This window comes from Idiotropiscis lumnitzeri, chromosome 12, assembly GCF_059441095.1.
Source record: "Idiotropiscis lumnitzeri isolate Australia: NSW breed Sydney's pygmy pipehorse chromosome 12, RoL_Ilum_1.0, whole genome shotgun sequence".
Lineage (NCBI taxonomy): Eukaryota > Metazoa > Chordata > Actinopteri > Syngnathiformes > Syngnathidae > Idiotropiscis > Idiotropiscis lumnitzeri.
In genome coordinates, this window is record NC_142402.1 from 14,125,973 (window position 1) to 14,138,163 (window position 12,191).

The 12,191-nt window shown below is 43.1% G+C and overlaps 3 protein-coding genes and 1 long non-coding RNA gene across 5 annotated transcripts; 3 read left to right on the forward strand and 1 right to left on the reverse strand.

Moving 5' to 3' along the window:
- Positions 1-409: 409 nt before the first annotated feature.
- Positions 410-4,511, forward strand: selenot1a (selenoprotein T, 1a). The gene is made up of 6 exons (XM_088311301.1): positions 410-617; positions 2,041-2,151; positions 2,748-2,874; positions 3,145-3,232; positions 3,430-3,596; positions 3,671-4,511. Exons 1-5 carry the CDS (start codon positions 475-477, stop codon positions 3,552-3,554), a joined length of 594 nt encoding a protein of 197 aa, XP_088167427.1. The 5' UTR covers positions 410-474; the 3' UTR covers positions 3,555-3,596; positions 3,671-4,511.
- On the reverse strand, positions 3,740-7,914 carry LOC148326064 (uncharacterized). Its single transcript, XM_088311298.1, is given in 10 exon segments — positions 3,740-4,789; positions 5,106-5,325; positions 5,434-5,592; positions 5,688-6,000; positions 6,081-6,133; positions 6,212-6,408; positions 6,495-6,581; positions 6,824-6,925; positions 7,021-7,082; positions 7,716-7,914. Coding segments are annotated over 10 exon segments (1,470 nt in total). The 5' UTR covers positions 7,735-7,914; the 3' UTR covers positions 3,740-4,531.
- Positions 6,062-8,492, forward strand: LOC148326065 (uncharacterized). The gene is made up of 3 exons (XR_015846168.1): positions 6,062-6,172; positions 6,274-6,459; positions 8,318-8,492. It is a non-coding gene; the product is annotated as an uncharacterized LOC148326065 (long non-coding RNA).
- A 986-nt stretch (positions 8,493-9,478) lies between these two features.
- LOC148326066 (uncharacterized) lies at positions 9,479-11,892 on the forward strand. Of its 2 annotated transcripts, none has more exons than XM_088311300.1 (4): positions 9,479-9,821; positions 9,900-10,046; positions 10,150-10,271; positions 11,054-11,892. In XM_088311300.1, the coding sequence occupies exons 1-4, from the start codon at positions 9,563-9,565 to the stop codon at positions 11,864-11,866; spliced, it is 1,341 nt and encodes a 446-aa protein (XP_088167426.1). In that variant the 5' UTR covers positions 9,479-9,562; the 3' UTR covers positions 11,867-11,892. The 2 variants fall into 2 exon arrangements, with proteins under 2 accessions (XP_088167426.1, XP_088167425.1); XM_088311299.1 differs by having other exon boundaries at positions 9,490-9,830.
- The last annotated feature ends 299 nt before the right edge of the window (positions 11,893-12,191 follow it).

Here is a 12,191-nt window from a genome sequence, read left to right on the forward strand (position 1 = left end):
TGCCGTATGACTCGGAATGTTGTGGAAAATCATCCAGTTAGCTATTAAAATACATATTGTGCATTTGTATCTTTTAAATCCCTCTACTGATGATTCATAATAGTACGATACATTAAAATGACGAATAAATGGCGACATCCTCAAAGTCATATACAGCGCTGGCTTCAGACATGTCAAATCGCCCTGAACGCATCTGTCCGCTCACTTCCTTGTTCTCCTCCAATCGCAGATTGCTCTCGCATGCAGTCACGAGCAAATTGCTTTCAATACTCTTCGTAATTCTGAATACAACAGTTTAATTTAAGTAGAACCAAACCTCTAGGTGGTGCTAAATTTGAGACGCAACAGTTTTAGGGTCCTGACTCGCTGGAGAAGAAGACAAGAGCCCAATAATAGACCAACCATGTCTTCCGTTTCAGTTGTCACTCACTCGGGTTCGGTTGAGAAGGGTGGAAATACACCACCCGGAAAGAAATGGCGATGAAGTGGCTCCGCTTCTCGTTCCTCGCCCTAGGGGTCTTATCGCTGTGTCTCGCCGCGTCCGGTGACATCAGCAGCGGCGTGAAGAAGATGAAAATGCAGTTCGCCGCAGGGCCCTTGGTCAAGTTCCAGATTTGGTAAGTTCGACGAAATGTGGCTAGTCATCGCGTGTTAGCACTAAAACGGAAGCTAAGGCTAACCGTTCGTACTCTCGCTCGTCGTGCGTCGTTTTGAGAAGGTAACCTTCGAGTGACAAGCACCGAATAATTTCTCTCCTCGTTGGAAATTTCTAATTTCGGGTGAGAGTGTTTTATGTACGTCTGTCAGTTCTAGCTGAGCCCCTTTTAGAATGTTTACAGAAGTATCTCGATTTACGATGGAGTAGCGACGTAAACCGAATGTCAACCCCCATGCTGTCGTCCGTTACTAACCCACGCTAAAATCATAATTGCAGTAAATATTTATGATTTTCATTTTTAGGCATGAATATAAAACCACCAAATTTGAAAAAAAAGTACCGCCAGTGGCGTTCGTTGCTTTAATGGCTCACTGCGTGAACCCACCTAAACGATGGGAAAACACTGGAGTAGACCTTCATATTTTCTTCAAATATATAGAATTATAAACAAGAAGACAGCAGAAAATAAAAAAATTAAATCAAGAAAACTGCATCTAAGAAAGGAAAATATTGCATTTCGAAAACAAAACAATCTTAAGAACCTTGTGCAATAATTGAATTTTTGTTGCTTGTGTTAAGGATTAGATTTTTCGTGTGTTGCATTCTGCTCCCCAATTGTGTGGTTGATGCAGGGATGGTGTGACATCATGCCTATATCCCTGTTAGAACTCTGTGTAACTCCAGGAAAGCCTCTCCAGCATTTCATTTTATATTAAATTTTTTTTTCTTAGCCCCCTTTGTATCGGTTAAACTCACTTTTAGCCGTTGAGAGAGGAAAAAAATCCTGGTGCCGTCCATCCCTGTTACGATACTAAGGTCAGTTAAACGTTGTTCGCATATGGTAGGTTATTAAAATTCAGAATTCTCTTTTGCTCTTTGTTTGAGCCGCATTGACAATATCAGCAAGAGCAATTAGAAGAACAGATTAGAAGGCTGCTTCACAAGTGTGCAACATATTCTCCACATAAACTGCAGTGATTGGCATTGTGTTGTAGATTTTCAGTTTTATTTACATTTACAAATGCTACACACATCAAGCCAGTACACCAGGGGTCCTCAACCATATTCCTGGAGGGCCTATGTCCTGCCCTTCCATCTCTCCCTGCTGCAACACACCTGATTCAAGTCATCAGATCATCAACAAGGTTTGCAGAAGCTATTTAACGATCATTTGAATCAGGTCTGTTGCCGCAGGGAGGAACGAAAAACAGGCAGGACACTGTCGCTCGAGGAACAGGATTGAAGCCAGTTGCAAGCTACATGAAGCACCTGAAATGTCAACAATTGATTTCTCAGAGCAGTTAGCGCTGCGAGAGATCCAGGTTAAAATTTACACTGGACCCTGAAAATGTACACTTCGTATAATGTTTTTATCCTTGCAGCATCTCCTGAGGGTACAAGCGGGTGTTTGAGGAGTACACGCAGGCCTTGTACCAGCGGTACCCGGACATCCGCATCGAGGGGGAGAATTACCTTCCCATCCCAGCCTATCGGTAAGAGATTATCTGCCAAATCGCGAGCGGTTTGTAATCTGCTTTCTTTAAAGGGTTTGGAAGGACAACTCGGATTATTGTCCGCTGCTTTAGTGTGAACACATGCTGAGTTAAAGGAGACAAACATTTCAATTGTTGGGTGTCGAGTAACGTGTTAAAAGTGGCTGATTTTGCCCATAAAAGTAACTGACGGTATTGTTGTTGTGGAGTGTTCCCGTGGGTTTGTGGTCAACGTCTGTTAATGATACCCAAGGGTCCTCATCAGTTGAGTTGTTGATAAAACGCACCTAAAAGACTTGACTCAAGCAAGTCAAACAATCATTTCCCAGACTTGATTTTTGCCTTTTTATATTAATAGGACCAATTCTAAATTATGGCTAAATATCCTTTGGAGTTTTTACAGTACATCATTTTCCCTAGCCTTTGCTTGCTAGGGGGGAAAAAAATATATATATATTTGACAGTTATCTCAATTTATTGTGACTGTCCATGTTCCTTCAGTGTGTTATCAAGGGCGATCTGAGTCATGTGCATGAAAGAAGTTGAACACATGGCTGGTTTTTGATAGCTGCTATTGTTTGTTGCCCCCCCCCCAGGCACATTGCTTCCTTTCTGTCTGTCTTCAAACTCCTGGTTATCGGGATGATCATTATTGGCAAGGATCCGTTCGCCCTCTTTGGCGTGCAACCCCCGGCGGTCTGGGAGTGGGGCCAGGGAAATAAGGTACGTTATCATTGTGGCTGAAGTCTGCTGTTTTGGTTTCTTTATTTAGTTGGTGTAACTTCCTCTAGGGTGCTGGCTGAAGAGCGTGTTGCTTGCCGAGTTGACTCCAAGCCCCATAAGATTTTATTAGCCTGTCTTCAAGAGTGATGTTTGTGACCGTTCTATGGCCAGGGCTCGCATTTAAGTCAGTGGCTCTGAAAGAGCAGTGAGTGTTCTGATTGGCCATCTTCCCTTGCGCTAAATCCGGTTGTATTTCAACATTTCTTTCAGATATACGCATGCATGATGGTGTTCTTTCTCAGCAACATGATTGAAAACCAATTGATGTCCACGGGAGCTTTTGAAATAACATTTAATGGTAAGTACGTTTTAAAAACCAGAGTCAATAGTGATGTGATAATTTTTTCTCATTATCATGACCAAAATGATTGCAATTTTCAGTATTATCATTTTACTGAAAGAAAATTTGAGTTTCAAGACCGCTCCGTCTACTACTCGAGGACTGAAGTCAGGGGTGCAGTTTATAGATTCTCGCTATTGCGTGTATGTATGTAGATGTGCCGGTATGGTCCAAACTGGAGTCGGGCCACCTGCCCTCCGTGCAGCAGCTGGTGCAGATCCTGGACAATGAAATGAAGATGAACGTGCACATGAACACGAAGCCGCTCCACCACTCCTAACGGCGCTCCTCACTGTGTGGCCGCGGCCAAAAGCCCCTCCGTGTAAGCACGCTACCATCTCTCACTGTTTTGCCGTTCTGGTCTTTCTAAGCCGTTGTTCTCTCCTCCCCGCCCAGGTTTGAGGTGGACCTCTCGTAGGGCTGTGACGTGATGTTTATGAAGGTCTGCGCTAAAGGCAGGACCACTGCTGGCGCAGACTGGATGCCCCGCCCACGCGCACATCATTGTCAGCGCAGCCCTTCGAGATGAGCCGCCCCCGACAGCAGAGTGGGCTTGATGGCGACACTGCCAACCAGTCGGTCATTTTCTTATACTATTCTCTCAACATGTGATCAAAGAAGTCAAATTATGAGATTTATATGGTTGCTTACAAAGTAGTCTTTAATAAAACATTTACCACTGAGCCAAATGTACACGGTGCTCTGAAAGTCAGTGTGCACTTTTATTTTTGACATCATTTTTTTAATATAGAGTACATGTTATGCATTGCAATTTTCAACTTGGCTATATGATACTTTTGCCAACACAAGTCGTTTACTTGAGGTTCCAGGCCGAGCCCTGTACGCTACTCAAGGGGCTGAAGAAGTCCAGAGATTCTAATTCTCCATTTTGCGCACATTGCAAGAACTGTAAGAAATGCTCTTGTTGCTCTGTTTGTTGTGTTTAATGTTTCCGTGCAACATGCACTATTTGAAACATGTCTTGTTAAAAATATAGAATACATGCCGTATGTTCCTCCTGTAGTCCGTATTGGAACATGTCTTAAAAATCCAAGTGCGCAGTGTCCTCTTGAGCATCCTGTAGAATTACTAAAAAGGTATTGTTGTCAAAGTAGGTTCAGCCCTGTAGAAAAGCAAATAACATTGGGCGATTTAGTTTTTTTGATTTGAGTAATTTTTATATTTGCATAACTTGGAATGAGTTGATACGATAAATAAAAACCTATTGTAACTATGAGGCAGCGGGCTCTTCTTCCCTTAGAGACAGTCCTGGAGGCAGCCCCTGATGAAGGCACGTTCGTGCTGGCTCATCAAGACGTTGGTGCTGACCTCCAGCAGCTTTTTGCCGAAGACCCGGATGCTTTGGGCCGGCGTGCTCTTCTGGTGCAGAGGCGTCAGAAGACTCCAGTTGAGATGCTGGATGCACAGGTGGATTTTCACCCGAGCGGCCAGCACGAACAGCTCGTCCTTCAGCAGCGAAGGCCCGCTAGTAGGCATCTCTCTTGTGCATTTACACTGCAAGGGGAAGGCACGTTGCTCTTTTAATGGAGCCGTCTCTATTTTTACATGTCTATTAAACTAACTTTGGAAATGTTTATTTGAAAGTATGCATCAGAGAATCCATTTTCCAAAAGGTTTTGAGCACTCATGGGTTATGGAAGTTTTTCTTTTTCCACCCCTTCCCTATCATTTTTTTTTTTTATGAAGTACTCTGAGTGCTATACTAAATCTATAAAAAGGTTTCAACAAAATTTTGTATTTAGAGCATTTGCTGGTTTTATAGCAGATCCTTTAAAATCTTAACATAGTCCAGATATCCTCCCAACATTACCTGAGCGCTGCAGCTTCCCATGCTACACCGCGCCTGTTGACCATTAGCCAGGAAGGAGACAAAAATTTGATCCTTCCCCAGGACCCGCACCCCGATGTGCTTATTGAGAGACAAGAAGAGAGGAGGCAGGTGAGGGGGTGGAAGCGTTTTCCAGCTCCAGCGACGGACCCTGGCACCCGTCTCATCCAAACACTGACCACCTGAGCTATTTAGGCTCAACCTAAAGCAATCGGAGAATCGGCATAAATGGGTTGTTCGTATTTGGACGTAGCCCAGGATTAGAGCAAAACTGATTGAACGTCAATATTTCTTTTTACCATCTGTTTACCATATGTTTCCGTTGCTGTGGTAACATGTTGCCTTGCCGTTGTACTGGAAGATGGCTCGGATGGCCCTGGGGGGCGTCAGGTTGTTGTCATAGACGATGCAAACCCGTTCCTTCATTTTGGTCACGACAAAGACTAGAGCCAAGAGGCCTCCGGGATAACTATGGGCAAAGATAAGGGTGGCGGCACAGATTTGATTGCCTTACGTACAAAATGTATACTCCGTGGTCAAGCTATTATCTTGCTGAGTGCATACTAGATCTGAGCGGAGCCATCTGGGAACAAGTTAAGAAAGGGCCTGCCGTCCATGTAAAATTTCTGTTGAAATTCTCCATCCTGTTAACGTAGAAATGGTTAGTGAGGGAATGTAAGTGTGAGCGAGAGAGTTGGTGCGTCTTTTCTCCCCTTTTGGTGACATATGCCAAACAGAGGCGGCTTGTGGTCGCAAGTGGACTCTCTGGTCTCCTCCTTTTTGAGTTGCACAACATTCTCAGCGACATTCTTCAATGTCCAGCCGCCCTCTTCTGCGGAACCAGCGAGCCGGAAACTGAGGACTTTTGCTTCTGGGGCTGCGAGGCGACAATAATTCGGGGTAAATACCTCCCTGGGAAAAAAAAAAAAAAGACGACGGATGTTTTTCTGCACTCACTGGGTTCTGCTTGTTGGGAGGCGTCGTCATCTCTCTTTAACCCTGCCAGTTCCCTGACACAACACATTGCGACCGTTAGACTCGCATCAATGGTGTGTTGCATGCTTTTCGCTTTGCACTCAATTCCTTACATCAGTCCACGGGAAAGGTCACTAAAACTTCGGGCGTTCTTTTTCTCTCTGCCGCTAAGCAGCGCCTCTGCCAGGTCGGTGGGTTTTTCTTCCCGCCGCGGCAAGTCATCCTCCAGGTCAGTCTCCACCGAAGGCCTTTTCCTAACAAGGGCCATGCATAGCCTCTTGCGCTGAGCACAGCAAAAGCTCGACACCGCCTGACGGGGACACGCACGGTCGGCCATGAGCTTTGCCCGACGGAGCCTTTGGTAAATATCCGCATCCTGCCGCCACTCTGTCTCACCTCCATTTCATCTTCCCATCTCACATCCAGCACAGGCTTGGCGGTTTTGTGGCAGTATTCACACTTTCCAGGGCACTCAAACGGAGGCTGGGAACACGTACAGAAAATTAAAATCTGTTTTTAAACTGGGTTTAAAAGCATTTACACTCTGGGCTGCAGCTTATTCCATTTGTGTGCAGCATAACAGCTAAATGCCGCTTCACCGTGTTTACTTTGAACTCTTTTGCTCCACTTATTTAAAGAATGATTTTTTGATGTGGATGTAGGAAAAAAATAAATCAAATATCAACAAAACAAGGACTAGAAAACCATAAATTTAATTTGAATACCTCTAAATGTGCGGCTGCGATGGCAAGCCGGTGGTTGTCGGACTCGCGGTGGTAGCTCAGGACTCCTGCTCTGATGCATTGGGTGGGCGTGTCGCAGAAAGCCTGGTGTGAGAGAGCATGTCCTCTGATCAATCATGCAAGCGAGACCAAATTATATCAGCGAGCAGTCATATCCTGCCTGCTTGGTTTGTACTCACGTAATTGTTCAGGTCACGGAGGAGCTCGCAGATATCATGTTCTAGCTTTGCAACCGCATTTTCTAAGGGAGTAACAAGTTAATTTTAGGGTCAAGTGGAAACTCCAGTCAAACCTAAAAGTGGTACATTTTATTTTAGATGCAAATCTTGGAACAGTCAATATGCGTGATGTCATAGACGACTTCAGCAAATTGAGGTTGTTTGCATTTGTGATGCCACCACAGAAGGAGACCATTGATGGACAAGTCCTAATTATAGAAATGGACAACAAGAGATACAGAAAATGCATGGATGATCATTCTACCAGTCAAATGCTTTTTACTTACTCTTGTATGAAAAAAAATAGTTGAAACGATTGTGTTGTACAGATTATAAATTATGATGATTTATCTTGCAGAGTTGTTGCTGTTTCTTTTTCAATCCAACAAAATTGAAGCAAGATGATTGAATCATAAGGTCACAACTGAAATGCAGACGAATCTTTTATTTGAATTCATATTTTTATCAGACTCCAGAGTTGGTTCCTCACTACAAATAAACCTCACTGCTATCTGCATTTAATTTTTGTTATTAATGCTTAAAAAAAACGGTAATTGAACAGGGGTGTGTAGACTTTCTGCACCCATTGTAGATTTTATGTATTCCCCCGTGATTCTTTCAGACGATTGACTTGTGTATGCTTGGAGAAGACTCACTGGAAATGCTGGACCTCATCGTTTTCCGTTTTTCCTTCCTCTCCACGCTGCTCTCGCTTCACGTTCAAAGTTTCTATCCTGGAGATACATTTTGCACCAGAGGATTTTTACACAGCACCATAGGCAAGTGGTTAGCATGTCTACCAATTTCTTCTCAATTAAGTTTGAGTAGGACAAGTGGATATTCCAGTAAAGCTGAAATCCGACTACTACACGCCCATGCCTCACTCAAATTGCAATTCAACAATCATAATAAGGAAGTTCCAAAACATTTTGATTATAAAATGAACAAAAAAGTGACAAAATTTTGTGAATATGTACAAGGTGCAAGTAAAACTCACCCACACTCCAGACATGCATGCAATAATGCCTCATACCCTCTATTGTTGTCAGTAACCATGGAGATGAACTACTCGTGGCTATTATGGGTAACCATAGCAACCTCAATTTGATATGATACTATGTAGTCCACTGGAGAGGGATGTTGATTAGTAGCTAATCTTAGTCAGTCATTTGTCTTTATTAATTTTCAAGTTAACCTGATTTCAACCAGCAATATTCCATTTAACTATCAATCCATCCACTTTTTTTGTCCTTGATAGAATCGTGGGTGAGCTGGAGCCTATCCCAGTGGACTTTGGGCTGAGGTGCAGGGTACAACCCGGACTGGTTGTCATTCAAGCGCAGGACACATATAGACTAACCATTCTCACTCACGTTCACACCAGTACAATATTTTTCATTCTTTGATAAATCTAACATGCAAGTTTTGGGGATGTGGAAGGAAGTTACCAGGACAAATCCCATGTGAAAATTCTAATTCCACACAGGAACACTAGAGCAGAGATTCAAACCAATAATGAGTAAGCTTTTCAAATGATAATGTGCAAAAAATAAATAAAATGAACTAACCAAACTTGCCATGTGGTGGCTGCTCAGGAACGTTTAAGCAGCAGATGAACTTTGCTCTGTAGTCATGGATCGAGGCCTTGGGACACATTTAGTGGCTGAATCCTGGAAAAATCAATGACATCACCTTTTACTTACCAAGAATAGCAAAATGACTGAAACACCATGGAGCAATCCCTTATTTCGTACTTTTATTTATTAACCTGCAAACATCACCCTGAGTCCGGCTGAATGGTGTTATACACAGTCTCTCCAGCAGATAGCGCCAATGAGCAAACTAATGTGAGCCACACAGAAATTATCTGATTAATAATATCTGACGCCAATTTGGGATGTGTATTTTCACCTTACGTGGACTACAAAAAGATGTGACATTATGTCACACGTGGGTTTATTTTCGAGTAAAGTTGAAACGGTGATGAACAAGAAGCATTTTGAGAGAAGGGACTGTGGTGTAGAGCTGTACGTCAAAATGAAAGCGATGAAAACGCGAGTATGACGTCAGAATGGTCAAACGCGTCGGACGCCTAACCTTATACAGGAAACATGTATGTTTAATTTAATGAATAAATATTCATACTTCGACAAACTATTTGATGTTGTATTAATTTATGATGATGGACAACACCTTATTGGACTTTTCATCTAATATTTATTTTCTGATGACTCTATTTTTACTTCATATATTTCTCGACTGTATCCATATCTAGTTACGTTCAAATTAAATATTTGGTGTTACTAGCCCCGCCCCTTTTAACTTTGTGTCCTGCCAGGTGCAACTAATCTTCAGATAATCAATTAACCCTGCCTACCCAGGCTTCTGATTGGTTGCTACAGCTCTACTCGTCACGCTACCCGGAAGTGATGCTCAACTCAAAAAGTAGCGCTAAAGTGGCACTGTCCGTCCTCTGCACGAGTTTCACGCGTTTAGCGACGAGATGCACAAAGACAAAAGCGCAAATGCTCCAGTCCGCCACATTACCGCAGCGCTTATTTTAGCCTGTTTTTTGGCACACGTGGTCGACTGTTATCGCCTCAAGAAGGCAGACCGGCGAAAACATGTTCCTGAGGGCTTTAGGCGGGGTAAGATTGTTTTTGGGAAAGTTCCTCTTTGGGACCCTCCAATAGTGGATGAAGAAGCCAAGAAGCCTAACATTTCAGTGGAGGATGAATATGCTTATCAGGCTGATTCTGCAGGTACCCCAGGTAGGCTTCATTTTAAATTTCCCAAATTTTCAGCTCAACGCTTATGTTGTCCATTAAAATGTCGTTCAGGAGGCTGGGGCATGAGCCCGCTGCACCTGCAGCCACCTACATCGCCAGAGGCCTGGTGGAGACGAATGGCTTCCCTGCAGTGTGGAGATAACCACATGAAGCTCAGTGTGAAGAGACAAGGCCTACCTCACATGACAGTGCAGCAAGGTTAAGTGTCATGCTTTGGACAAAGAAATGAAAACAATTGGGTCTATCAGTTGAGTTTGATTGTTTGAATTTTTTTTTTTTGTCCCCTCCTCTCTTTGTGTAGCGCCCAATGCACCGCCATTGCCTCTCCCACTTGTGCCCTTGCACTGTGGCTACAATATGCATCGAAATTCCCTTGGATTCCTCATGTATGTTCCATATGGTGGTTGTTACATGCTTCAACAGGTAAGGCTGAGTAATATGTTCACAATGTCCTCAACAAATGGGAATTGGGGCAAGCCTGATTTTGGTGGTTTGTGAAATATTGCTGTATGAGGAAATTACATGTTTAGATAAGTTAAAATATGATTATTGTGAAAAAATGCTTGAGTTTTGTCCAGGTAAGTGGTGCATTTTTTTAAATGGAATAAAATTTGCATTTTGGAGGATAATTGTGACTTTAAGAAAAGTGTTTCTTGGAGGAAGTTGTATTTTTCTGGGAGTTTGCCATTTTTATTATACTTGTGTATTTGTGAAATGTTTTTTTTTCTTTTTTTTTTTTTTAGAAATGGCTCAGTTTTAATGAGTATAGTTTCATTTTTGAGTTTAGTATTTTTTTGAGTTGTGTAAGTTGCTTATTGTGATTAAAGATAAAATGTTTTTTTTTGTCATTCGGAGGTTGCTTTAATAAATTTTTGCGAAGTTCTATTTTGGAGATTAGTTGCAATTTTGTCTTTTTTTTTTTTAAAGATTTTATGTGAATAGTTGATTAGTTAAGATTGGATTAGAAATTGTGTATTTGAGGGTGTACTTATGATAAGATTTGGCCATTCCTCAAAAGTATGACTTAAAGAATGAATTAATGCCTTTCATGATTTTGTTGCTAATATACAATTTTATTTTATAGTTTCAATCTTGAGACTAAAACTATAATTTCTTTCTTTTTTTTTTCTTCCCCAAGTGTGGCCATAATACTACTTGTGTGAAAAGGTGTAATTATTTTAATTTTCTTTTTGTTTCCCCTTTAGGCAGGAAGTTATGCGCTTCCAATGTATTGGCAGGGGGTTCCAGTCGTCCTCATGTGCACAAAACAGACTGCAATGGATGCCCCCAAGGTTAGCAGCCCACCCCAAACCCATTCAGCGGTCACCAAGGGGCCTGAATTTAGGCATCTTCCCAAGTGGCCCCCAGTCTCCAACGGTCCAAAATCCCCTCTGAACATTTGGTCACCCTTTGAGCCCCGCAGCCCGGCCCAATCTCCCGTCATGAGCCCTCGGGGCCCAACTGGCCCCCTGAACCCCAGGGCCCTATCACCCCATTCTATTCCTCACATGCCCAAGTGGCCCTTTGTGCCCAAGTGGCCACCTATGCCCCATAGTCCCGGCTCCTCGCCTGGGCTTCCGAATCCCCTAGCGCCTCAGAACCCCTTGTTCAATTACGGGCTGCAAGCACCACCGAACCCCTTTGTGCCCCCGTACCCCGTCATGCCACACATTCCCTATGTGCCAAATCTGCCTCGGCCATACCAGCTTCCCCAGGCGGTGGCCCAGTACCCGTTCTTCAACCCCTCCCTCTGGTCCTTCCCGGGACATCAGCCACAAGCCGGGAACCGGCACCTGAACATTCCTGCCAAGTCAGCAACTCTCTCCAAAGTTCCCCATGTTCCTGCTTCTATCCCTCCAGTACAGTCAACAACCACCCCAGCGCCGACCAAAACTGCAACAACACCTGCCGCTGAAACCACTCCGTTGCCGTACAATCCATTATACCAGTTTCCACCTGAGCTAATGCACTACATCTCCTATGAAGACCTGCTTGCGGCAATGTATGCCAATCAGTGAACATAACTCAAATAAATTGCTAAAAAAAAAAAACGTCTCATTCTTTTGTAGCAAATTTCATGGTTGTTGACAAGTGAATGACTACAGAAATGGGAAGGCATTTGTATCATTGCTATTTTTCGTCATGTTTGAAGTGTAAAATGAGTGATTTTGAGGTTTCTTACACAAATGTGAAATTTAAGCAAGATGTCAGGTAATGGGAAAGCCAGAACGTGATGTGCAGCTAATTTTTTCTCTCGGTATAAGTGTTGTACATCATTGGATGCACACTGAAAATTAGAATGGGGTAATTTTGGGAATATGAATTTATCAATGAGGGCAAGTT